We start from the raw sequence: 25,374 nt of genomic DNA on the forward strand, positions 1-25,374 counted from the left end.
ATAAAAACTTATTTACAATGTTTAATTAAAAATAGATTACTTAAAACCGAAAGCGATTTATTAATAAATTTTCTATTGCAACATTTAAGTTTTGATCTATTGTTTGACTTAAATGTTAGAAAAAGAGAGAGAAAGAAATAATAAATTGTTCTAGATTTTTCTTAAAAAAAGTTATCCCTGAGCTGGTTAAATGTAATTTTGTTTTATTTACACAAGAAACATGGTTATGTACAGACATTGATGCCAAGAAGCATATCACAGCCAAATGAACGGACAACAAACAACACCCACCACCGCGATAGTGAAATTAAATACTTTAGTCTATATATATTAACCAACATATCAAACATGCGTACATAAATATATATGAAGGTATCATATGTATATGTAGATATACCATATCTCTGTATGATAGATATTTTACTTTCTACATTGAATACAAACGTATGTACGTAAATTATGTATATATGTAAGTATGTGTATACACATATATGTATCATATCTACGTACATATTTTCTATATAGTCTATTTTCTATATAGTCTGTGATATAGATTTTGTATATATATATTACACCTGCACATTATTATATGTATATATGTCATTTGGAAATACTTATTAGCCAGCGTGAGATTCTAAGTCAACATAGACATTGATTTAAAGTTAGTAACTGGGATCTCCGAAACACTGAGAAAAAACATTGAATTTATTCTGAGTCTAATATTGAAAGTTGACTTGATCCCTTCGCCTACAGTATACAATATACAATTGCGACAGAAAAAAAATCTCGAAAAAAAAACATTTAGTCACGCTACCGAGCAAATTTCGAATGTTAATTTAGTCATTTCGGTTGGATAACTCAGTAATATTACTTATCCATCCCTTTAAAGTACGCACATCATTGATTAGCATATGCTTGATCGCATGTCGGTCCTTCTACTCGCCTGAACATTTGCTTCTTTGTCCAATCATACGCCTTTTCCTTTCTTCATTTACTGACCGATTTCGTGAATTAAGGTACGCCTATTCCAATGCTTGTTATTACGGCCCTTTTCCCGTTTCTTTGCTGATTGATCCGCCTTCGTATAAGTCATTTCTGCGCTTATTTACCCGCCCGTTTTCAAAACACCCTTCCACCTTGATCAACTATTCATTTAAGCAAGCATATTTGAGTCCATTATTTTATGTAGCTATTCATCTCCCTACTTTTTTTCTACCGTACGGCCATGAAAATTCAAAAAAGAAAAATGTTCCTATTCGAATTATAGCGTGTAGTGCGGATTATATTGAAAATGGTCCCTGCCAACCCGTTGATAAATTCACATCTAAAACCATTGTTTCTAGTGGTGTATCTTCTAGATAGTCGTCTTAAAGCAAACATATATTTTTCTATTTTTATGTTTATTCGCTATTTTCTCAATTCGACTCTCTGCTGCTGTCGCCGAGTACAGTTGTTTGTAGTTGGCAATCTGTTATATTTGCATTTGGTTTAGTAGAAGTGCTATGCATACCGTCACTGCTATTATTATTGCTAAGACATTTACTATTTGTATTGCACGATGACTTTGCTGGACAATTTTGTACTGAAGATGTTGAATTGCAGTTAGTAGCGGGTGGTGTGGTTGTCGTAGAAACCGTATGTTGACTTAAGACATCGGCTGGTATTAGTCCCTCTTTTACTCGTTTCTTTTGTTTCATGCGACGATTTTGAAACCAGATTTTCACCTATTTTTCATATTTCATAAACGTTAAGATTAATTTTGAATTCATACAGATCTTGATTTGAAAGTTAACAACATACCTGAGTTTCATTTAATTGCAAGGTATTTGCTATCTCAATACGTCTTGCTCGCGTTAGATAACGATTAAAATGAAATTCCTTTTCCAATTCTGTTAATTGTTTATTGGTAAAATTTGTACGGCCCGAATTATTTGCGGCAGCTGTCAAGGCACAACTCATACCCAAATTATTTGGACTATGATTACCGCTTAATAATATGCCCGTTGCATTTTGAACACCTAATTGATGACTTGTTACTATACTACCAGATATAGATACATTACGGCACATACCATCCAAAGTAGTCTGGCTGTTTAGTTGATAATCATGCATAGTGGCAGGTAACTTTGGTGCTGCAAAGGATATATAAAAAAACAAAGGAGACAAACAATGCGATAATTAGACAAGTTTGTTAGTTTTGTGATCATTCGGATTTTGAATGATTTTGTCAGTGATGCACGTTGTCAAAGTTAATCAGCGTGAGATTTTCATATATCTTATATTGTATTTTGCATCACATGAGGAGGAGTGTTTTCAAACGAACATGTTTACGCACATGGTTAATGCTATATGCTATAAACATTCCATGAATAATTTAGTAAATTTTTATATATCTTTTGTTCTAGTGCAGGTACGTACAAATGTATCTGAAAGTTTTGTAATGAAATTTTCGGTTTGATTTCGTCATTTATTTTTGTTTTTATCTACAATCGAAGTATAAGAACATGCTTCGTTTGTCATTTTGCTTGTAACAAGCATTAATGTCGATTACAAGCCCGAGAGTAAATATACTTTTGCATGGAGAGAGATTTTGAAAATATTTAGTGACATTCATATGTCCTTCGGTTCATCCTTTCGTTTGTCGCTATGGTCTGAAGCACATATTTCTGATTCAATTTTATCAAGGCATCAAATTTTAAAAGTCGACGTGATAAACGAAATAATTCTAAAACAACAAACAATAGAAATTAAATGTTTGAAGAAGATCTAGAAACTAGGCTTAAAACTAGGTTTCAGGTAAATCTTGTACATTAAATTACGTCTTATTTGCTTTACTTTACGAAGTCAATATTTCAATATCAAAAATATAACCTTTAATATATTACACATGCTACTTTTATCATATAACATCTTACATCTAAATGATAGAGAAATCACATATAGATCATTTTTCAAAGAAACCTTTACCTAAACTGATGGGTATTCAAAATTCGTTTGGAGCTGAACATAGCTTTCTTATTTGTTTCTATTTTGGCATGAGTTAGCAAAAATTGTTGAATTTATAATGCGACGTGCGCCCCGTGGCTAAGTCTGATGATGATGATGATGACGAAAATGTTGTTCTTTTGTGGTTTTTAGGTTTTATTTATGTTCGAATCTCTCTCTGCTTAAGGATTTAATAGGATTAAAACAGTTTGTTTGAAAATATAGCATTAAAATTAAAAGAAAAATACGATATTATCTTAAAAAAATCCGTAAAAATATTGTTACGCGTTTGGTGGGCGGATAAGTCAAAATTTTCTATTAAATTTGTATGTTTTTTTTGTTTTCTATTTTTTTATACAGAATCTTAAAAGTTGTTGAATACTGGTTAAATATTTTAAAAATTATGTTTTTATTTTTTTCGCGAATTTGCGATCCTTAATGTGTCAGAAACTTATCAATTAAAATATTAGATGACTTAGACGTTTGTTTGCGTTTCTATAATGAATTTACTGGCGCCTTTCTTATTACTCTAGCTTGAGTTAAGGAAGCTTATACTTTATTGAAATTTTAAATGACTTTTTATTAACAACAACATCTTGGAATTCTTCTTAATTAAGTTGTCAACAAGTGTCAACAAGAACTTAATTATCAAACTGAAGCGCTCTCAAGAGCAATTATGTAAATATTTGTATTTGTTTTCTTAAGTACTCATAGGTAATTGTGGTTCTTTTTTATAGTACGCAAAAGTTTTTGGAATCTACCGATTACCGATAACATTTGCAATTTAATGCTTTCCGCTCTGCCTGTAAGAAAAGTTGCCGGTTTTTCGAAGAAGAACAAAGATTTGTTTTAACGAAAATATCGAATGATACCATTTTAAAATGAGAGCAATGACTCAGTAAATCACATTTTTAATATGAGTACTCCATTGGCCTAAACTTTCCAAAACCGCACTATCGTAAATACAACCACTTCCCTATAGGATATTGATGCAAATGCTTTATGTTTGATCAGGTTAAGGAAGCTCTTTTCAGTTGTCTTTTTACAAATACTTTATAATTTAAATAGATAAAAATGCATTGTGTTTAAACAAAGTTATCGATTAGTTGTAAAAAAAGGAACTTTTCTCACACAGTAGTGGAAAGGTTTTCTCTGACATTTATACGGGTTGTTACATGCCTGTTTTTTTTTGCTAATCGGTAGTTTATTAGTGCGCTCGTTGAATTTGGCCGCCAATTTGGGAGATGTGAGTTATTTGGTTAGATTTGCTTATTAAATTAGGTGATTGAATGCGAAATGTGTTGGCAAAGTAAAATATAATAAGTAAATTTCATAATAAACATAAAATGCATCCAGATATGGAATATTCATCTATGTGGAACAAATCGTTGATGTATCATCAGACTTAGGACTTTCGTTCCAATTAAGGCTAAATAAAGCTACTGTTGAGTTGTAAAAGATGGCACTTTCCAATTAATATATAGTAGTAGAATATTTATGCTCTTCTATCATACGCGTTGTTACATGTCTCCTTTTTTGTCTCAGTCGACAGTTTATTAGTGCGCTCATTGAATTTGGCCGCCAATTTGGAATCTGCAAATTATTTATTGGAATTTGCTTATTAATTAATGCGATTTAATGTGAAATGTGCCGCGAAGTAAAATATAATATGTAAAATTTCATGGTAAATATTTTTATAAGCAATTTATTCAGTTTTTATAAAGTGAAGTGAAGTAAATTAAAGCGGTGAGTAGCTAATAGTAGAGGGAATGTGCTAAATTTGAAATGCAGTCAAAATAAAGAGAAAAGAATAAATGTGAAAAGAGTAGGTAAGCTAACAAGTAGTATTTAAAAATTTCTTTAATACTCATATTGCTGTCTGTGCCTGCAAATTATTAATTAGTTAACTTAATGTTTTAATTCGGCTTGAAATGTGGTAAACGTAAATTTTTGGAAATAAACCTTAATCAATTTTCGCCTAGTGTTAATTAACGATTAATATAGATCATTGTGTGTCATTCTCTAAGTGCCACAAACTCTGGCAATATCTAATACAAGGACAGATACGCGAAATCGTATGTAAGTTTTATGCTAAGCAACGACGTCTACATATTTTATATAATTCAAATAGAAGGAAAAGCTGGTCAACTTTCAAGTAAGTGTAATAAATCAAATTTTCCAAAATAAATTACCTTATGTTTCGTTTTCTAAATTGAATTAATCTAATCAGAACATGACAGAAAACATCTGGACGAAATTAAATAAGTATTTGAAACTGACCATCAAGTAGAGAAAATTAATTATGCTTTGTATTCGGTGAAAAAGATTACAAAAGCAATACTTTACTTAATAACTTATTCAGTAAAGCAAATGTTAGAGGGCATCTAAAACCTGTACGTATTTAATAAGTAAATTGAAATTAATTCTAATATAAAAAAAAAGCTGTCAAAGGCATCATTATGTCCAAACCCCTTTCCATTTAGTTGCTTGCTGTGTATTAAAGTGAAATGTACAGAGTTCTCAATATGAGTTGTGAAGGAACGATTTTGCTTGAGTGTAGAATTAAGTTATTAGCAAAGTCAACACATTAAATATGCAGGTACATGGTATTCGTCTATTGTATTAATGCTTGTGCTTCTATCTCCACGATGTTAAAGTGAATTTTTGTGGAAAGATACAAATATAGTGACTTAACGAAAATGCATTAATCCATTTATACTCATTTTGTCATTACTATTGTTCGTTCGGGTGCTTGCTTGACTTGGAGGCTTGGCCAACTGGTTTGTTGAATGATTTGTTGGTTCTCTTTTATACATGGATTTTCTATTCATCACATTAAGTCTTCGAAATGAGATAAATTCTGTCGAGCAGTGATGATGTCATAAAGAATTTCTTCAAAATTGCATTTAATTCAGAAATGAATGCGGAGAGACCCCACTGATTTATTAGTTATAATTTGTGATTCGCAGACTCATGATCTCTTGTCATTCAAATCGAATTAATTAATTTAGAAGAAAAAAAAAACTTGAGATGCTAAGTAAGCTATGTAGCGGCCGTTATTGCAACTAATGTTCGCTGGCTTTTGATCTTATTTCTTTGTTGTTATATTAAAGAAAAAATTGTGCATCGAATAAATCATAAAAAGCTTTAAACCGATAGCCCGACGAACCTGATGATGCGAACATGATTTGGAAAATCTCGTCGAAAAATTTCCAGGGCACCAGTTGAACCAGCATTTCGTGGCTTTTTTAACTTCCATGTTATTATCTTCTTTAATAAAATAAAAATAGTGTCAATTATCAAATAAATAAATGTAAGGTATAAAGCCGACTTGGAAGACCCTTTGCAATATGCTTTGTTGCATGTGCATATAGTCGAATCGCACTCGTGCGTTCTTGCGCATGATTATATCTTTACATAGGTATGTGAAAATCCTCTTAATATACATTGGAGTTTTGCTTACGCGATAAATACTATTAATCTTGTTTTTTTTTTTTTTTTTTTATTTAGTTATTTAAAAAAAATTATTGTTATCTAATAAATATATGAAGTAAGTGACACGGCTACTTACTTACTTTTACTTCTACTGTATGCACACATAAACAAATTCCGATAATATTTCTATCATATACGCTTTATTTGTATTTACAATCAATGCTTGTGAAAATCATAGGTCTAGGTGTTGGCATAGTATTCGAGGTATTCCATGGCGCCAAAGATTCAATTGAAATAGTTATACATGCGCGCATATGTTATCGTTTGCTGATCAGCAGCATTTCTTTTGTCATTTGTTCTAATATATTGACGATAAACTATGTAGACTAAGTCAATTGTGATTATTTACTTATAGATTAAGTTTATATCACTCGTTTTCATTTACATTAAGGTTATCTATCAGTTAGTGTGTGCCTAGGGGAGGGACATTTTATAAATCAAACAATTTCGAGCGCCACTGGCACTATGGCTTTAAGAATTTGTAAATAACTCTTCTTACCTACATATCAAGAAAGCAGTATTGTTGGGAAGTTGTGCTCTTTCATAAGTTACCAAAGTTAAAGATAAGTAAAATCAAAAGAATTTTCAAAATAATCAGTTTAGAATTAGACATCGCTAGAAGAAGTAGAGTAAATAAATAATACTAAAATTTTCTAAATTTAAAAAAAATTATTATTTTTCAACTCAGTGCATTCACTCATAGAAGAGGAATGCACTAATTTTTTCATTTCGGTGGTCACATCCAGAAACATAATTTGCTTTCCTTTCATTCGTCAAATCGATCTACCAGTTCGGTCGACTCTCGATTCTTTGCACATTTACACAGATAAGCTAGGAACTATATGTATTTTTAAGTGGTAAAACAATGCCAGTCAATCAATGTCAGTCTGTCCATACATCCAGTAATCTGCTATAACATTCCCGATTTTGATAGCGATTAATATCCCTTAGCTGCTTGTCTATTGTTGAAAATCCTATGATTGTGAAAATTTAAGTAAAATTCTGAGCCTATGCGTACATAGACGTACATATGTTCATATATTCATATATGTGTCCTACACACAACTTCATCGATCATTTCGTGAGTGTTTAATTAATTTTATTAAATACATTCGTCTCATACTCGATTTTCAATTGTTTTACATTTCAAATAATAACACATACAGGCTAAGTATCGTATGAATTAGTTCTGTATATCTATATCAATATAACGTAAAATACTGGGCAGCCTTTAAAATTTCGCAAATTTCTCTTTGATTTGATTATCTTCACCGCATCGCCTAGAAACTTTCACTTTGCTTTGTTTAAATGAAGGATTTTCGACTTAACCAATAATGATATGACGCTAGGCAACTTCACTTTTCCGGGAGATTCAGAGAAGAGAACATTTTTATTTTTGTACATCATTTCCATTCCAAGTTATTTATGAACAATTGTTTACGAATTAAAAAAAACGCGAAAGAAAATTATACTCGGTCGCGAGTGAATCTCTTATATCCATCGCCCTTATCCTATCTACAGCTACTCTTTAAATCGACGGAATAGTGGAGAGAAAATTAACCTACCACGCCGTGACGCCCGCGATATTTGGCTTAGGATTAACCCATTCGGCTTTCACTTTTCTGTTCTTGTTTACGTTGTGAGTAATAAGCAGAAAACGTAAAAAGGTAAAAAAAAATTATGGTCAGTTCTAACTTTGTCTGAGCAAGGCCGATTTTTTCACTTTTGTTTGATATGAATGGTAAGATAAACAGAAAAACTTTAAACCTCCTATCATGTATAATTTTTAAGTAATAAGCAAAAAATCACAAATTTTTGCTTGGAAAGATAGTCCAGTTTACGATTTACTGTGGACGTGTGTCTTGTACCATTTTCAATACCAACCTGCGTGCAAGACCTTCCAATATTTTCGCCCAAAGTGAAGCCGAAGACCCAGAGGATGCTTACGACAGATCATACATGGACAGACTGATAAGACAGGTGGACATGTTTATGTATATACTTCATCAGGTCTCTGGTGCTGCCCTCCGCCTGTTGCAAGCGTTATATCTCTCACCTTTTGGGGTTAGGTGTAAAGATAGGCTCAATGATCGTCCAACCAGCTTATATGCAGACGATTTCGAAAAATGACTTGAAAGATTGTAATGCTGTTATAGTAAGGCTTTGTGGGCGGGCGATCAACGAAGATACTTTCTCTCTTGATAAAAGAGATAGCTTTTCATTTTGTTGCACCTTGAGTTCGCGATCATTGGCATATGTTTTTCCATTTCGCAGTTAATTTTCATATTAATTGAGTGTGTGTGTAAAATAATGCGTAAAAAGAAAGATTTTGAGCAAGTAATATATTTGTGTAACTTGTTTACAATTATGATTGCATTTTAAAATTATACCGCGTAAATAGCTATGAGTACTACGTGAAAAACAAATGATTCTCGTTTTCTACAAAGGGGGAGGCAAGGCATAATAAGTCTTTGCATAAAATCACTGAAATTATTTAAATAAAAAAATTTTGTTTGACTTTCTTACACAGTCAGTATTGTCAGTATTAAAAATAAATGCCCGCATACATACAGACACCATTCGTAAGGAGTACCTTTGCATGCGCTTGTTTACCATGTAAACAACTATATACATATATTCTTTTATTATTAGTTGAATGTTCTCGTGGTAGTAAAGTGAAATGTTTACGTATTTGCAAAATTCTCGCTGAAGATTGATGATGACATTAGCAGCATTGTCAAAAATCTATAAAAGAGCAAAAAAGAGAAAGAATGAAAGAAAACCAAATTCGCATCCACACACACACACACGCACACATAAACTCACACACACATACAAACACACACACACACACACACATACTGTACTGCGCAGACAAAAATTTTAAGCTAAAGTGGAAAACCGAAACTCAATGGAATAGAGCTGCGAGGACAAGACAATTTGATAAGACATTAAGTGCTTGCTTTATATTCGGTAAATGCCTTAAATTTGTAATGTTGACATTTTAATTTGCTGCAAAAAGACATCTTACAGTGGTATGCACAGATGCTTACCTACACATATACATGTATGTATATATATATATATATATATATATATATATATATTATATATCCTTTCATGCTTGACTGTTACACAAAGAGGTTGTTGTTATACTTAAATTTTATAAAAATGAACCTAATTAACTGTATTAAGGAATATTGGAATACACGCACACTCGCCAAGGCTTTCAAAACAATTTCGTGATAGTGTCATAGAAAATTTCTCCAAGTGTTGATTTGTGTGGACCACCATCTTTTTTTTTTTTTTTTTTCATTTACTCGTTTATCACATACAAGGAGGATAACGTGCTAAGGAAAAGCACCCTTATTAAAGGGGAAATGAAGAGATCTGTTTAGCGTCCCTGCTTTTGTTAAGTGTTATATACATATGTATATGGCTAAAACTAATACCCATGACTTGTTCGTAAATTCTCTGCATGTTTGTATGGAATGGATTCTTTTTTAACATATATTTTCTATAATAGTTTTTGCTACATAGACATACAATGGTCTCCCTACTCTCTACCACCACCACATTTTTATTTCATTTATTCAGTTCCTTTCCACATATTTGTGTTTTCTTTTCTTTTTCTTTTTTTTTATTTAGTTTTTTTCGTTGGTGATCCGTCATGTTGTCAAAATGTATTACCCGAATTAAGATTTTCATTTTTTTCTCTTTTCGACATTGAATTAACACATGCATACATATATACAAATATATTTACTTGTATATATATATATATATATACGTATGTGTACGCATCGATATCCATGCAGCACGCAGATGTACAACAATTGCATTTAAGAAACAATGGCGTGTCAAAAAGTATGTAAAGCAACAAATATATGCGTAAAATTCGCAAAATAAGAAACTCTATTGAATTTTAAATGCGTGCAGTTAAACATCCATATGATGATTAATTTCAGTTTTTTACTTTATTTAGGAAGGTTTGAAAATAAGCTCTAGATATATCCGTTTATTTCTATTTGGTTTAAAAGTGATGAAATTTTCATAGAAAAATTCGAATTATAAGACAGAAAGAGTAAGAGAAAGCTTTCAATATAAACTAAGGAAAACGCGAAACCATATATGCCTACAATTGGCCTTGCGCACAATATGCGACCTATTGTGCATATTATATACTAGGTATGTAAAGTTATTTTCCTATCCGCCTATTTAAAGCGCTTCATAGGCAAAACCTTAACCATATGATTCGTAAAGAATTCGATTAGAAAGCTGTACTATGTATATTAGGTGTACAAGGCCCGACACTGAATAAGAGCAACTGACACAAGAGACCCTGTCAAGAGCAATTTCTGTCTGTCCTCGACCGCAAGTTAAGATCTTTGCTTAAGTTACCGTAAAATTTTCGCAATGTTTATGCATTTTTTGCAAAGGTGTCCGAAAAATGCTAATCTTCGCTTTTACATTAGAATCATGCGCCTCATTCGTCAACAACTGCTTTAACCATTTAGCTAAATAGGATGAGTATATACGTCATTGTCCGGTCATCTGCACTTGCCGGGTTTCCTCATAAAACTTGTGAATGTGTATTTACCATAACAGTGTATTTTAGAAAACATTTTCATCAATTTCTTACAACATATATACTGTGTTTGACAAGAGTACGAGTATATCGCCAAAGATGTCGACACCGCTAACTACTTAATAAAATGCAGATTTATTTCCTTAACTTTGCTTCTCTCTGATGATTGGAGAGAGTTATCATACAGATCCATTTTATTCGCGAAAGACTATGAGTATCTTTTGGATAAAGTGAAATTAATTTTCAAATAAGAAATAAATCATTTGTGCTAGAAGATAGGAATTTCATATAATTCTTGTTAAGATTAAGTAAGAAAATTAGGTAAGAATCGCGTCACTGCTCGCGGATTCAAATCTCTAGGACGGCACAGTTTACTTTGTTCCTAACTATGGTGAGTACTAACTCGGCATACATACCGAAGGGGCACAATCCCATTAGACCGCGGCCACCATCCTATCCCTCTGTTTTCCTTCACTTCTTTCTGATCGTCACCGTGTTGCACGAAAAGGAAACATTGCCTGGGTTATTAGGCTTAGTATAAGCAAACGAAAAAAAACAAGGAAGAAAGCGTGGGCCGAATCTCGCATACCCACCACTACACCCACCTCATTATAGCAACCACAACACACATCACACAGACCCACAGACGGACCGACATGGCTAAATCAACTCAAATTTGCACGCTCATCAAGAATTTATATACGGTTTATAGCGTCTCTGTGGCTTTCTTTGGGTGTTACACACAATGAGTTTACCTCCATGTTACAGTGGTCGGTGTAAAAAACGAGTACATTTTTCAATCGAATATGGATTCGAGGATCACAATAAAATAACAATTACTGAAGAACTCGTAAAGAATATTCATTGTTTTTTCGCTGTAGATCATAACTACTACTTTAAGTGTCTAAAATACGTGACGATAGTATGAAAATCTATGAAAGAGAAATTCAAAGATGTTCTCTTCTTGAGGTTATTAAGCAGCGCAGTTAATATATTTTAATTTTTTAATAATAATCCTAATTAGTTAAAAATAACCCTAATTTTCCATAGTCAAATATAGATTGGAATTATTTAGCAATGACTGCTTTCATTCAGCTTGGACTCATACAAAAGTAAAGTAAAAATCCATGAATTGCAACAACATTGACTTTTTCCACAAAATTACAAGATTTTTCTTCGCGTTGGCGCTCTTTAAGATTGAACTTCTATAGAATATTAATTTTTCAAAAGATTCTTACATCCTATACCACTTCCGGTGCAAGGATATTTTATTGCGTGCACGTATGCACTCAGGAGGTTTTTGGGATAGACCCAACTTTTATCTTACCGAGGATTCAGTATCATATTCTAAATCGATTTATGCTGAACTTTCTGTCCTTTTTTCTTGTATTCAACCTACAATCTGCAAGGTTTTCAGATATTTTGATGAAAGTTAGTACACTGACCGGTTTTAGCATAAGGACGAATGCGGTTGCATATGGTTCGAATCGGATCACTTTTTAGACCTTTTCCTTTACTTACTAACGCCTTATTTTGAATAGCCGATATATAGATAACTGTAGAGTGGTGTAAAGTTTTTAATATGTGTGGGTAGGCGTGATCCATTATTGTGTTTTTACTTGTTTAAATATCGATGTACACAATCCATCATATTTGGAAATCATTCTACAAACTTAAAACACAACTCTAGAGTCGTTATTACGCTAACAGATCTAATATAAGTTACTAGCGGATGTAAGAGTAAATGCTCCAAATTATTTAAAATTTTTTTGCAAATTCTGCAAGAGAACTCTTTGGCAGTGTCATTAGAAATGGTCTTTTAATCGTTAATGTATTTTCAATCTTTACTTCCTTCAATAAATCGATATCACACTGATAAGGTTTATTGCATATGTAGGGCACTTGAAGGAAGATTGCGATCCACTATAATGATTTCATTTATTTTCTATTAAAAAAGAGGATTAATAATAACATTTTTTAGCTTGGAATTTACTAAATTAAAAAAATAAAATTATGAAATAGTGGAGTCAGAATTTACATTAGCTGGACCTTTGCGAAAATAATTGAAAAGAGGGAAGGGATTCATTCGTTTTAGCACACGCTAATATTTAATGATCACGTACAGTACTGCAGTGCCGGAGTTACTTTGGTCTTCTAAAGTAAGGCAATTATTACCTTCATAGTGGACTGGAGATAACTTCTGTGAAAACATTAACTTGTGCTTTTTAACTTAGTAAAGTCTTTTACTCCCCAAGCACCGTAATAATATTACATTGGTACATACGTTGGGCCTGAGACTTATGCGTCAGACATTACTTACATCAGTGTAGCATAGTTAGCTTTATGCCGTTGCTTTCAAATTTTTAAAGCCGTATTCTCCTTATATAATGGGCACACAAGGTTGTATAACCTTAGTTCAAATTTGACTTTACTCTAACTTGATTTTGTCCTCGATTGTCTGTCATTTTATTTAAGGTAGCAGATAAACGAACATTTAAAAAAATCTCATCTGTAATCAAATGCCAATATTGGTCACTTGTATAGTATACTAAGAGATATTCAAAGGTTCTAGCCAAGGTGATAGTTTCATGTCGCTTACTTCAAAAGCAAAAGCGTGTCAAAATTATTGGAGCTGAAGGAAGGTTTGAAATTCCGCAACAATGTATGTACATGCAACTATGGAAAGCGGATTATTCCTGAAAGTAAACTCTTTTTTTAAATGCTTGCAATAAAATGCTTACTTAGGGTCCACACAAAAAAGTGCTCGCAATTAAACAACAGAGTAAAGGCAATTATTAAAAAATTATTGTTTTTTATATTCTTTCGCGTTGACAGTGTACGCGTATTCTTCTCCGAATGATTGTTATTATTATGGCTTTTATTATTGCGTTGAATGACAAACTTTTGATTAATAAAAAACTTTTTTGTAAATTCTTTTAATAAGGGCAACACGCAAACTTTGGCCGACTACATTAAAAGGAAAATCATCCAATAGGTCGACGTGTGTGCACTCGGCATCAACATGATTATTAAATAAGTGAGAATACTAGAGTCGGGCGACGCCGACTATTGCCTACCTTGCACCGCTTCGCATAGCGGAGTTACTTGCTGGTTTTGTAATAAGGTTAGCTATTCTCTCCATATAAAAGTTCGCGTCTCGTGATAGCGACTATATACTGTACTATATAGGTTATGTTGACCCAAACTGACTGCCGTTAATTTTTTTGCTGGAACTCTACTATGAATTATAAAATGTCAAAACGTACGTCTCATGAGATATCTTATAGGAAGTGGGGCCAAGAAATAGGCCCGTATACTTCAAATTAGGTTCACTTAATTTTTTTATTTAACTACTATTCTGAACAAATTTTCATCACAAAAAAATTAACAATTGCTTTTTTTTTGGCATAAGAGGGCTTATGTGTCATGAGAATCCTTATATGCGATTGTATCCAAAAAATAGATCTACGTGGTCGCAATTCTTTAAGGTAGCTTTCTTTGTCAATTTACTATTATGAGCTAATTTTCACCATTAAATATTGGCAATTCAACATTTTTACCACATAATGCTTCAGTTTCCGTAGGAATGGTTAGATGAGAAGGGGTTCAAAAAATTGTCTCTGGCGGGGTAACCTTTTCACACCACTTTGGACTGCCGCATTACTGCCACTTAGCCATTTTTGTCAAGAAATTTTGAAAATGCAGTTTCTCTTCATGGGACCGATCCGAATAATATTTAACAGTAGGGCCGAATTACGTCTGCTTACCAAGCTTAAAAATTGCGATCTGCATTTTGAGCACAAATTTACATGGACAAACATCAGACAGACAGACAGACGAATAGACAGACGAACGGGCAGGCTTAAATCGATTTAGAAAATGATTCCGAACCGAACGGCATAACAAAATACGGGTCCATGGTCCCATCTGAGTGTTGCATACGTCCACACTAACTTAATACATGATGTAGGGTATAATGAACAAAAAAATTTAAATATTGACATTAGTAGCACACACGCAGTTATCTGCGAGTAATCTCATGCTTCCAATGAAGGAAATGGATTTTAAAGTAAAACAAAGTCCACTTAAAGACTGGGAACAAAACTTCCAGAATCACCAAAAAATTTATTGGACCGACTATTAATCTGTAGCAGATTCTATATAAAAAATCTGCTGTGCGAACGGTTGTGAAATTTAGAAATTCATAAATGACGATATTAATTATGTAATAAATAAAATTTGTATTGAATCTTGAGAGGTTAAGGACAAAACAACGCATGTCTATAACTTAATCAACTTAAAACTGTTGTATACACTAAAAAAAAAGGTTAAGTAAATTTTTAAGTAATTATATGTATGCGTACATCAAAACTCCGAGTCTCGTTTATGGTCAACAATATTTGAAACGCTCATGTTGAACTACATAGGACAGACCCGGAGTCTATGCTATCATTAATAGACATTTGTGTTTTTCCTTTTTTTTTTTCCTTCACTGCATACATTTCGTTGCAGACCCTCCCTCAAGTGCCGCATTTCTAATTCTATATTGCTACAGACTTACGTATATATATATATATAGATATACATATTCAATTTTACATTTATTTGATGTGATGTTTTGATATTTTTTGACACTCACACGCAATGTCACTTTGTGGTAACACGAACTTAACTACACATACTGACTACATATCTACATTTAACTTTGATAGAAAAAAGAATGAAAACAGAAAACTTTAAATAAAAAAGAAAAACGAAAAGAATTAATTGTATTTTTTTTTTTAGGAAAAAGTGATAAAGAGTGAAATAAACGAAATAAAAAGTGACCAACAGGAATGTCAGATAACATCGCAGGCATTCACTTCTCACAAACATTTTACATAAAAGTATGTATACATGCCTACATAAATACATACGTATATGTGATTCACAAAAAAAAAAAAAAAAACAAAAAAAATGCGCCTAAAAAACATGATAATCGTTATAAATAGATATAAAGTTGAAAAATTTAATTGATATGACGGTTTATCGTGACAAAATTTTGTATCTTTAGTTTAACCAGTTCAAAGGTTAAGGCTTTGGTAAACTGGTTAAAATATATATAATCAAGAAATATTCGGCTTGGGCCGAATCTTGCATACCCACTGCTACGCTTTTTTTATTATACTCTCCAAGTTCTTTTATTTCGTACCTTGGTATCGCTAGTATTATTAAGAAATTATTGAACCACCAAGTCACGGTGTTTAACGTATTCATTTTAGAATTTTTTTTTTAGGCAGATAATGTTCGGTTAAGGAAGGCACAAAATAGTTTTAAACATTCCCCCTCTTTTGCCTTATGGTAAACAGGCGTAAAGCCTCAAAAGGAGGAAAAAATAAAATTTAATTACTAGCAGGTTTGTGTGGGCGTGGCCAACATTTCCATTTTTGCACGTAAAGAGGAGGGCGGTTAGGGTATGTGTGGAAAATTTCGGCCTTCCAACTTTAATAAAGTCCTATAAATTTTTAATAATAAAAATGGAGTTGCCATCCTTTTACGGGCTTATGCTCTGAGCAATTTGGCCCATTTTCAATGCCAGGTTTCGCGCAAAAATTTCCAATGTTTCTATCAAATTTGAATTCCCTATAGCCATTTTTGCGACCAGAAGAGTGTCAACAAGAAACGCCACACAGCCATACAGACAGTCAGAGGGACAGAGATGTCTTAGTCAGTTCAGAATTTCATGCTGATCAGAAATATATATACTTTATAAGGTCTCTAAGGCTTCTATTTGTGTGTTACATTTATTATGAGAAAGCACAAAATGAGTGTACGCCCATCACTCAGCTGTGATGCGAAATAGCTTTCATCCGAAATTCTTGCTATGCACTATCACTAAATTTATTGAAATGAAAATATTTCTAAATATTGTGGACCTAATGAATGCGCTTGATATTCTAAACACCACTGGACATGTGGGAGTATCCGTATAGAGTCTGTACTCCGATGTAAATATATATTCCTATATTGTGTTTAATAAAACCATTTACCATGAAGCACTTTGTAAAGATTCCAAGGCTAAAATTTCCCATTTAAAGCTTAAATATTTTCCTAATGAGAAAAACCCGCTAACGACGAAAAATGTTACAAAGTTTGTATACAAAATGTTCAAGAGGAATGCATAGCAGGCTTAATAATTGAGAGCAAACATCTTCTTGAGGACTGGGCTAACATAATAATCCTGCATATATATATACGCACTTGTTTTAAGTTCACGTTCTTGGATACGGTCTCGAAATGGCTCATGATTGAAGAACTCTCGTGAGTACTTTCTAGAGCTGCCGTAATGTAAATAATTTGGGTTTGTCGTTTCTCTTACCGAACCTTTTTCGTTGTACTGTGAAGTCAATACGATAGAGCAGATGAAGTTTTGTAGGTTCGCCAAAAATAAGTGAGCGATGTTGATAATTATTTTTATAACTAAAACATATTGACCCTTCAACGATATTCTAAAGTTGATTTACAGTATTGTAATTTGTGGGCCGTCTTAAGTCCATTTCTGGAGTTTTTACAAGCGCAACAATAAAACAAGTAAGGAAGTTATACTCAATCGTGAATCTTTTGCACCTATCATCGCCGTAGGAAGAGCGCGGATTTATGCGTTGTTCTTTGCGAGCAAAAACAGGGAAAGGTCTGTTGCATTGGCGTATGGGCAATTTAGGCGTGTTGTTTGACCGGTGTGGGATGTTTTCAAATTCTTTAGCAAAATTTGTAGTCGATGTCTTCATTTTTGCGAAGGGGAGAATGCTTACTATAGATACAACGCACGGTACGCAAACGGTACGATGGACAGACAGAAAGACGGACATGCTTAGATGTATTCCGAATTTGAAATTGGCCGAGAACTTATAGACTTGATGTAGTTTTTAAGTTTGTTTCTACGCGTATTGAAAAAATTAAATTTGATACACTATTATGTTAGGTAGGCGTGGCCAATTTTTCTGATTTCTTAAAAACGCAATAGCGTCGCCCATAGAATATACGTTAAAATTATTGTAAATTTTTTTGATATGTTTTATGAGTAAGGAGCAAGAAATTAATTTTTTATTCCTATTGAAGATGAGAGAGGCGCGTCCTTCGACAGATTTAGCCTGTTTTCAATTACAATCTGTGTGCAAAAGCTTTCAATGTTTTTGTTGAATTTGAAGTCAACAGTTTCGTTTTTGTGACCAGAAGAATATCTATGACAAACAGACGGACAGACGGATATATTTAAATCGATTCAGAGTTTGATGGTGATCAAGAATGTATATACTTCTATACTATGTATACTAAAGGATCTATGAATTTTCATTCCGGCCGTTACAAACATTTTGACAAAGTGAATATATCCCTCATCCTTGGATGACGGCTGTAGTGAGTACAAATTTCATTGATATTCATAAAATCTATTGCTTTTTAACTTTCAATAGTTAACTTGTGGTCGTAATAAATTACGGACATAAACACGCTATTAAAGAGTCAAAGAAACTTATAATTTTCCTTTCGTTTCATTTCACAAAATTAATTACACCAACATAAAGAAATTTTGTTAACAATTAGTCATTTGAAGATCAATATCTGCATCTATATAATAATTCTGTGTTTTTTTTTTTTATGAATAAAATAAATTCGTTTTCTCAAAATACACTATTTTTAAATAAATTATTCATTACAACTGAAAAAGTCGAGCTGCAGTTATTGCTCACCATCAGCCAACAATTATGAGGAAAACATTAAACACTTACTTACGCAATCAATGTTTGTTAGCACACAATAGCCAATGACATATTTACACACCTAAAACGTCAGTTATCATATATTCGTAAACTCAATTATGTTTTATATTTGGCTTGTAGATGTGTGCGTGTGTTTATGTGCATGCATGCCTTTTATACAAGAGAATTGCATTAGTATAAATTTCAACCTTTAAATAACGTGCAAATGTTCCTAAAATTTCTTCTGTGTTAGTCTTCCTTGATATCCTTTTTCATATTTTTTGTTTTTCTTTGCTGTATTTACACTAAAGGATATCATTTACTCAAGCATTGATGCAAACACTCAGCGATAGTTTGAACCGTTTCCCGACATTCGTGACTTTTTAAAATATTATGTAATATTAGCTTTGAGAATATTATCGGAAACGGTTGTGTTGATATGTACAAATACTACGACTGTTTACATACATTTTACAAAAAAATATCTCAGTATAAATAATTAATTATTAGTTACAGTGACTTGAAGAATGAGACTATATTTCACATTAACTTTGTAAGAGACTTAAAAAAAAACCACAAATTGTTGAGTAAGTAAGGAACTAACAAATGTTGATATTGGAGTAAATCACTAGGGAACTAAGAGTAGGAAAATTGATTTTTTGCTAAAGCTAAAGAAGTTGAAAAAAAGTTATTTGACGCTAGGTGTCCGAATAAATCCGTGTAAATATTAGATCATCCAGAAGTTGAAAAAAAAGCCGACCTACCCATAAGAAAGTTGAGAAAAACAGTTTTACCTTAAGTCATTAAGAAGCTAAGGAATATCTAACATAGCTAATTGAACTTGGAACGTTGTAGCTAATTTGGCCGTTGAAGTTAAGAACGATCTAACTTGGGACATTGGACTTAAAAGTTGGTCTAACTTGGAAGTCAAGAACGACCTAACTTGGACCATTTAGGTCAAGGAAAGGTCTAATTTGAGACATTGGAGCTGAAAAAGATCTAACTTGAGATACTACAGCTAAGAAAAACTTAACTTGGATTATTGGAGTCGAAAAAGATGTAACTTAGACGAAAAAATTAACTTCATACCATACTACCAGAGGATGAAGATATATATGGTTCTATTATCATAAGGCAGTTGAAAAAGCCGATCTTCCCATTGAGTTATAATGAAAATCGCTAAAAACAATTAAAAAATTAAGTAATGTCGATGTAATTGTAAATTGGTAAGAAACTAAGGAAAGCCACCCGTAGGATAGGTTACTGCTAATAGAAAACAGCGTTATATAAATTTGGTTTAGAATTCAAAAAGCTGACGTCACATCATTCGGAAGTTAGGAGAACATGATCTTTGCTGCATTGTTAAGAAGAAAAGGTTACATTAGCCAAGCGACATAAAAACATAAATCATTTTATATTTAAAGCACAACCAAAGGAAATGAAATACTATCACAGTAAATGAAATTAAGAGTAAATGATGAAATGATTAAATTGTTAATTCTCTCATATAAATATATGGAAATTTTCCTTAAAAAAAATTAAATTTTTCAAGATTTTTTATTTTGAGTGTACATTCACTGAACTATGTGCGTGTGCTTAGTTGCTTGTGTTTAACCACGGATATCATTTCTCTCATTGTTTATTCTAAAAAAGTCCTACCATCCTCTATACTAATGTATATAAGTTTTTCCATTTTCCTAAGAAGTAACTGAAAGGTCTATGCGATCACCTTAAGCTCAAAAAGCGCTGCCATATTCTAAGTTAACTCAAACTTGAACATGGCCAGAATATTGTTGTCAAGTATGTTGTCAAGAGTTTGGAATATGCTTGAAGCAACAGCTTTCTGAATACTTACAGCAATGAATTACAATTAAAGCTAAGTTGGTCTGTAAAATAGTCACGATCAACGTTGTGGTATACAAATAATCCATAAGAGACTAAACCATGTCTTAGAGAAAGGCAGGAGAAGGAAATTATGCTGGAAAGTGTCAAAAATTCTTTTTTTTGCAACACAGACGTACTATGGCTTATGGACCCTACTAAAATGTCAACTGCCATCTCAACTTGTTTGAGATACTATTTGGTAGGGCATCCTCCATGTCGAACATAACTTTTTCATTTATTTTATTTATAATTGCTAATGGCATTGGGGTGTCAGGGCATGCATCGCTTCCGCTCACGCATACGAAATTAATAGAAGTTATTAAAGCGACTGTTAACTGTAATGTTTGAACTCAGAATTTCTTAATCTATTGAAATAAGACGCGGTCTTTTAAGTTGGACTGGTTGTTTCAAGCAAGTTGCAAACTTAAATTGCCTTCATCCGCCTGAGTGGCTGAGAAGACGAAGAGTCTCGACCAATAACTGAATGGTTGTGGTTTCAAAATCTCAAGTGCGGTAGAGTGCGGTAATCAAGTCGGTAGCTTTAGATTCCACTGCTTTATGATTTAAGTCTTAAAATTTATTTCTCTGCCTAAATTAATAAAAATAATAATAAATTGTCTTCAAATGAAACTTAAATTAACTATAATTGATCAATTGCAATATTTATTCTGACTTATTAAATGAGCGCATAATGGAATATTTTTAGATCACACAATTAAAATATAAAAAGTGAAAATTTGAAAGTTTCCTCCTATAATTTCATGGTAATTATATGCAAAATGTGCGCACATGCAAGCTAACTTGTTCTTTAATCAAAATCTATAAGTAACTAATTGGTTTAAAGTATGTTCTTGTGCGCGTATTAGCAAAAAACGATTATTAATAATAATCAAATAAAATTTATAACCAGTTAAATCAAAAAAGTTATAAGAAAAAGAAAAAAAAAAGAAGAAAACAGAAAAAACCCCAAAGAACAATGCGATCAAGATGAAATACGAAGAAAAGAACCCCAGAAAAAGATGAATTTCAAAGCTGATTGACAGTAAAGATATTTCAACTAACCATCAGGCATCCAACTGAGGGTATGTCACCTAAAAATAAGAATGTCTTTAGCATACTTCATAACGTACATATGTATAGGCACGCTAACGCTACAGCCAGTTCAACTTCACTATTAACATAAATAATAAATGAATCATGAATGTATTCGCTGATTATGTTTCTAGCGGTTTACGAAATTCTACCTTAAATAAAGTTATATTAGCTTAGCCATTGCTAAGCTATTGGATTAAGTTTGCTTGAAATTGCAAAATGATTTATAGACATTTAAGGCTAATTAACGAAGGAAATACCATGCAAACCACATTTTTTAATTAATTAGATCCCGAGTGGTAACGTTTTATACATCTTCTTAGCCATTGCGAAATTCCTTATCTCACCTGTCTTAGAAAGACATTTGCCTCTAAGTAGGTCTTATTCTGAAAGTTATAGGAGGCTACGAATTGTGTTAAACTTTTCTGCTTCTCAGAGGTTTAACACATGACATTTTGAAGACAGCTTTCACATTAGACTTGGGAATGTTAGCCGAACAGGGGTAGGTTTAGCATATAATTTACGGGTTTACGCTGAGCAAGGTTACACAGATCTAACAACATGCAATCCTGTGGCCATTTTGTGCCTGCGGAACCTACTGTCATAATAAAATCGATGTGCGAGTCACAAAAGTTTGACAAGAAACTGTATTGTTTTCTCTTATGATTAGTTGTTGGTCACAATACCTGAATGCGGCTATTAATCCGTTCGCCACACCTATCTAAATCGGTTGGAAAAGTAACGAGCAAGTACGGGATATTTTTGTGATAGATCCCATACCCAAATGCAATGAAAAGTAGCCGTGTTGTATATATACATTATAGTCGTGATTATCGTTTTATTTTGAATTTATATATCCACCTATAAACCGATGTCTGTCGATGCGTCCGAATTCATTGAACATGAAATTCCAAGCAAAACAAGCCATGTTGCGTACTTATCCTAGATAACTAAACACTCGGTTAATAGACTACCGAGCCCTGCAAGTTTTGCGAATTTAAGATGTCCCGTTACTCTCATACCGCTTCATAACTAGTGAAATGTGTTCTCCGGAGGTGGTAAGCCCGACAATGTATATTTGTTACTTTCTAAGATTTGCTGTAATCGTCGTGTAAAAGCCGAAGGTTTAGTCATAGTATTTTTGCGTTTTTGCTGCCTTTTATTACTATCCTAAGTATTTTTTCTAACGTCAATCCTACGACAAACAAGCCCGACATAATACATTATTACAATAGCACCAAAGGACCAGTGGATACTGCGAACTCTGAATTACATTAATGGATGAGTACTGTTCCTAAGAGAAAATGCGTACGCAACATATCTCGCATGAAGAGACTTTACATTTACATTGGCTGACAGCTTCGCTGCTTGAAAGAATGTTTTAATCGGCGGCTAGTTAAAGACGTTTCATCAAAGTAAAAATTGAAGATATTTTGAATATTGAAAAGCACAAAGGACACGACTACAAGTGCGGAAAACAAGCACAAAATCTTTATTTTCTGTCCATCTAAAAAACGCAGAAAGGGGGAATACCTACGCAACAACTACAAAAAGGCTATTTGTGGAGAGCACACTTGGAACTTCTGCCACGAAAATTTTTACCACATTTCTATTTTTTAATTGAAATATTCTTATATTTCTTTTATATAAAGGAAATATTAAAAATGTATGTGTTTTTAATCGCAGTCTGTTAGTCAAATGTCAAATAGTTATAGATTTAGATTTAATTATCTAGGGTCAAGTGAATGAATAGACTTGAAGACGTATATAATTTCTTTTTTTAAATTTTGAATCAATCATTCACTTATTGAATCATTCATTGAGGCAATCGGAGATGACGTGGGAAGGAATGTGGTTGAGTCCATACTTTTTGCAAAGGGGAAGCTTTCGCATTTTAGTTTTTTTTATTATAATTAATTAAAATTTCATAACAGACAGACGTGCTTTGTGGAATATTTAAATTTGCGCATTTGTGTAGGGTATCAGAGAATAAAATTTTTCTTATTTTTATTTTTTTTTGCTATACGTATTAACGCGACAGCAAAAACAGCAACAGCATCTCTTTAGCATTTTGGATTTGAAACATTTTTCAGATAATTTTGTCAATTTTGTGCAGTCAAGTTGTCACTTGTCAAGTGGTGAATGCGTGCTCTAACAAGAACAAGAAATTGAACGATTTGGTTTAAGAGACGGAACGAACCATATGTACGTAAATAAAATGCAAAAATAAAAATTCTGTTTGTTTCTGTGTAGTTTATTTTTTTTTTTTTGTTTTTTTTGTGATAAATATCTATGAAGATTTGTGTAAGTATTAGTATAAGCGTTAATTTGAAGCAAAAAATAAAAAAAAAAAAATAAAAAAAAAAATAATGAAATATGAACATTTATGCTCATACACACCTCTGCATACATATCGTGTATAAATAGTTGTGCACGTTTCAGCTAATTTGCACTGTTATGGTCGTTATGACTTCTGCTGAGCTGTACTCTTTCTATTTTTCGATTACCTGCTGCCATAAATATTTCACACCATTGGATTCAACATACTGTGACGATTGCGCAAAAAAAAAAAATAAAAAAATAAAATAAATAAATAAATAAATTCCATTAAAACTTATCTGGACTATGGTGCTGTTGTAAAAGTTTACGCTAAACTTCCTGCCACAGCAGAACCTTAATTAATTACAAGATATATAACTAACTACTTGCACTACTTTGCTACTCATCAGCCAACCAAACTACTGACCAACTACGTACATATAATATAATATAAAGCCGACCAACCAACCAGTGTTAGCATGCATGCATGATCTTTATATCAATAATAGTCATGTGCGAGTATTGATTAAGCAGTACGTATGTCCGTATGTACGTACAGACCTGTCTTTTTTCATTTACATATACCAATATATTTAATACTACCATCGATGCTACCATTTATGATCGAGACCATTGATTACGTACGCAAACAAACATTTATATATGTTTGTTCATATATGTTTGTTTATATATTCAAAGCTTGTTTCAACTTTATTTTTATTATATTTGGGGTAGTTAGCTTTATACTTTCCAATGGATGACATGACAGATGAAGCTAACATTTATGCTCACAGCCAGACACCAAAAGCAACCAACTTTTCTCTTCATCATCATCATCATCATTATTATCATCATTATCATTATCATCATCATCATTATGAACTTCAACATAATTATCTATCTCTCTTCTTTACCTATAAATACATATTTATCTGTATACAAATGTGCATTTATATGTCCGCGTTCATGTGCGTGTGCATTCTATATACCGGCTACATTGGTATGATATCTTTACGCAGTATTTCAATAATAATTTTTTATGACAAGCAACTTGACTTCCAGATCAGTAACAATTTTAAATTGTTTGTTTGTTTTTTGACTGGTTGTTTGACTTTCGTATTCACTGCACACTGAGAGAAATACTAAATACTAAAGTATAACAAGTTTATCAATTAGCGGCCTTAATGATTATATATATATATATGTATATATCGTATATGTATTGCATATTCATTACAAATATATATCAAAACAGTAAACTTTGGAAACTGATAC

At 32.5% G+C, this 25,374-nt stretch overlaps 1 protein-coding gene across 1 annotated transcript in view; it reads right to left on the minus strand.

Moving 5' to 3' along the window:
* Positions 1–1,179: 1,179 nt before the first annotated feature.
* The window catches only part of LOC119641685 (homeotic protein labial), a 30,156-nt gene continuing 5,961 nt past the window's right edge, over positions 1,180–25,374 (minus strand). Inside the window, exons 2-3 of the mRNA XM_038040472.1 lie at positions 1,801–2,132; positions 1,180–1,724 (exon numbers count right to left, since the gene is read on the minus strand). Of these exons, the coding sequence (XP_037896400.1) occupies positions 1,416–1,724; positions 1,801–2,132 (641 nt within the window). The 3' untranslated portion in view covers positions 1,180–1,415. The remainder of the gene's footprint in view (positions 1,725–1,800; positions 2,133–25,374) is intronic.

This window comes from Glossina fuscipes, unplaced genomic scaffold (assembly GCF_014805625.2).
Source record: "Glossina fuscipes isolate IAEA_lab_2018 unplaced genomic scaffold, Yale_Gfus_2 174, whole genome shotgun sequence".
NCBI classification, from domain to species: Eukaryota; Metazoa; Arthropoda; class Insecta; order Diptera; family Glossinidae; genus Glossina; species Glossina fuscipes.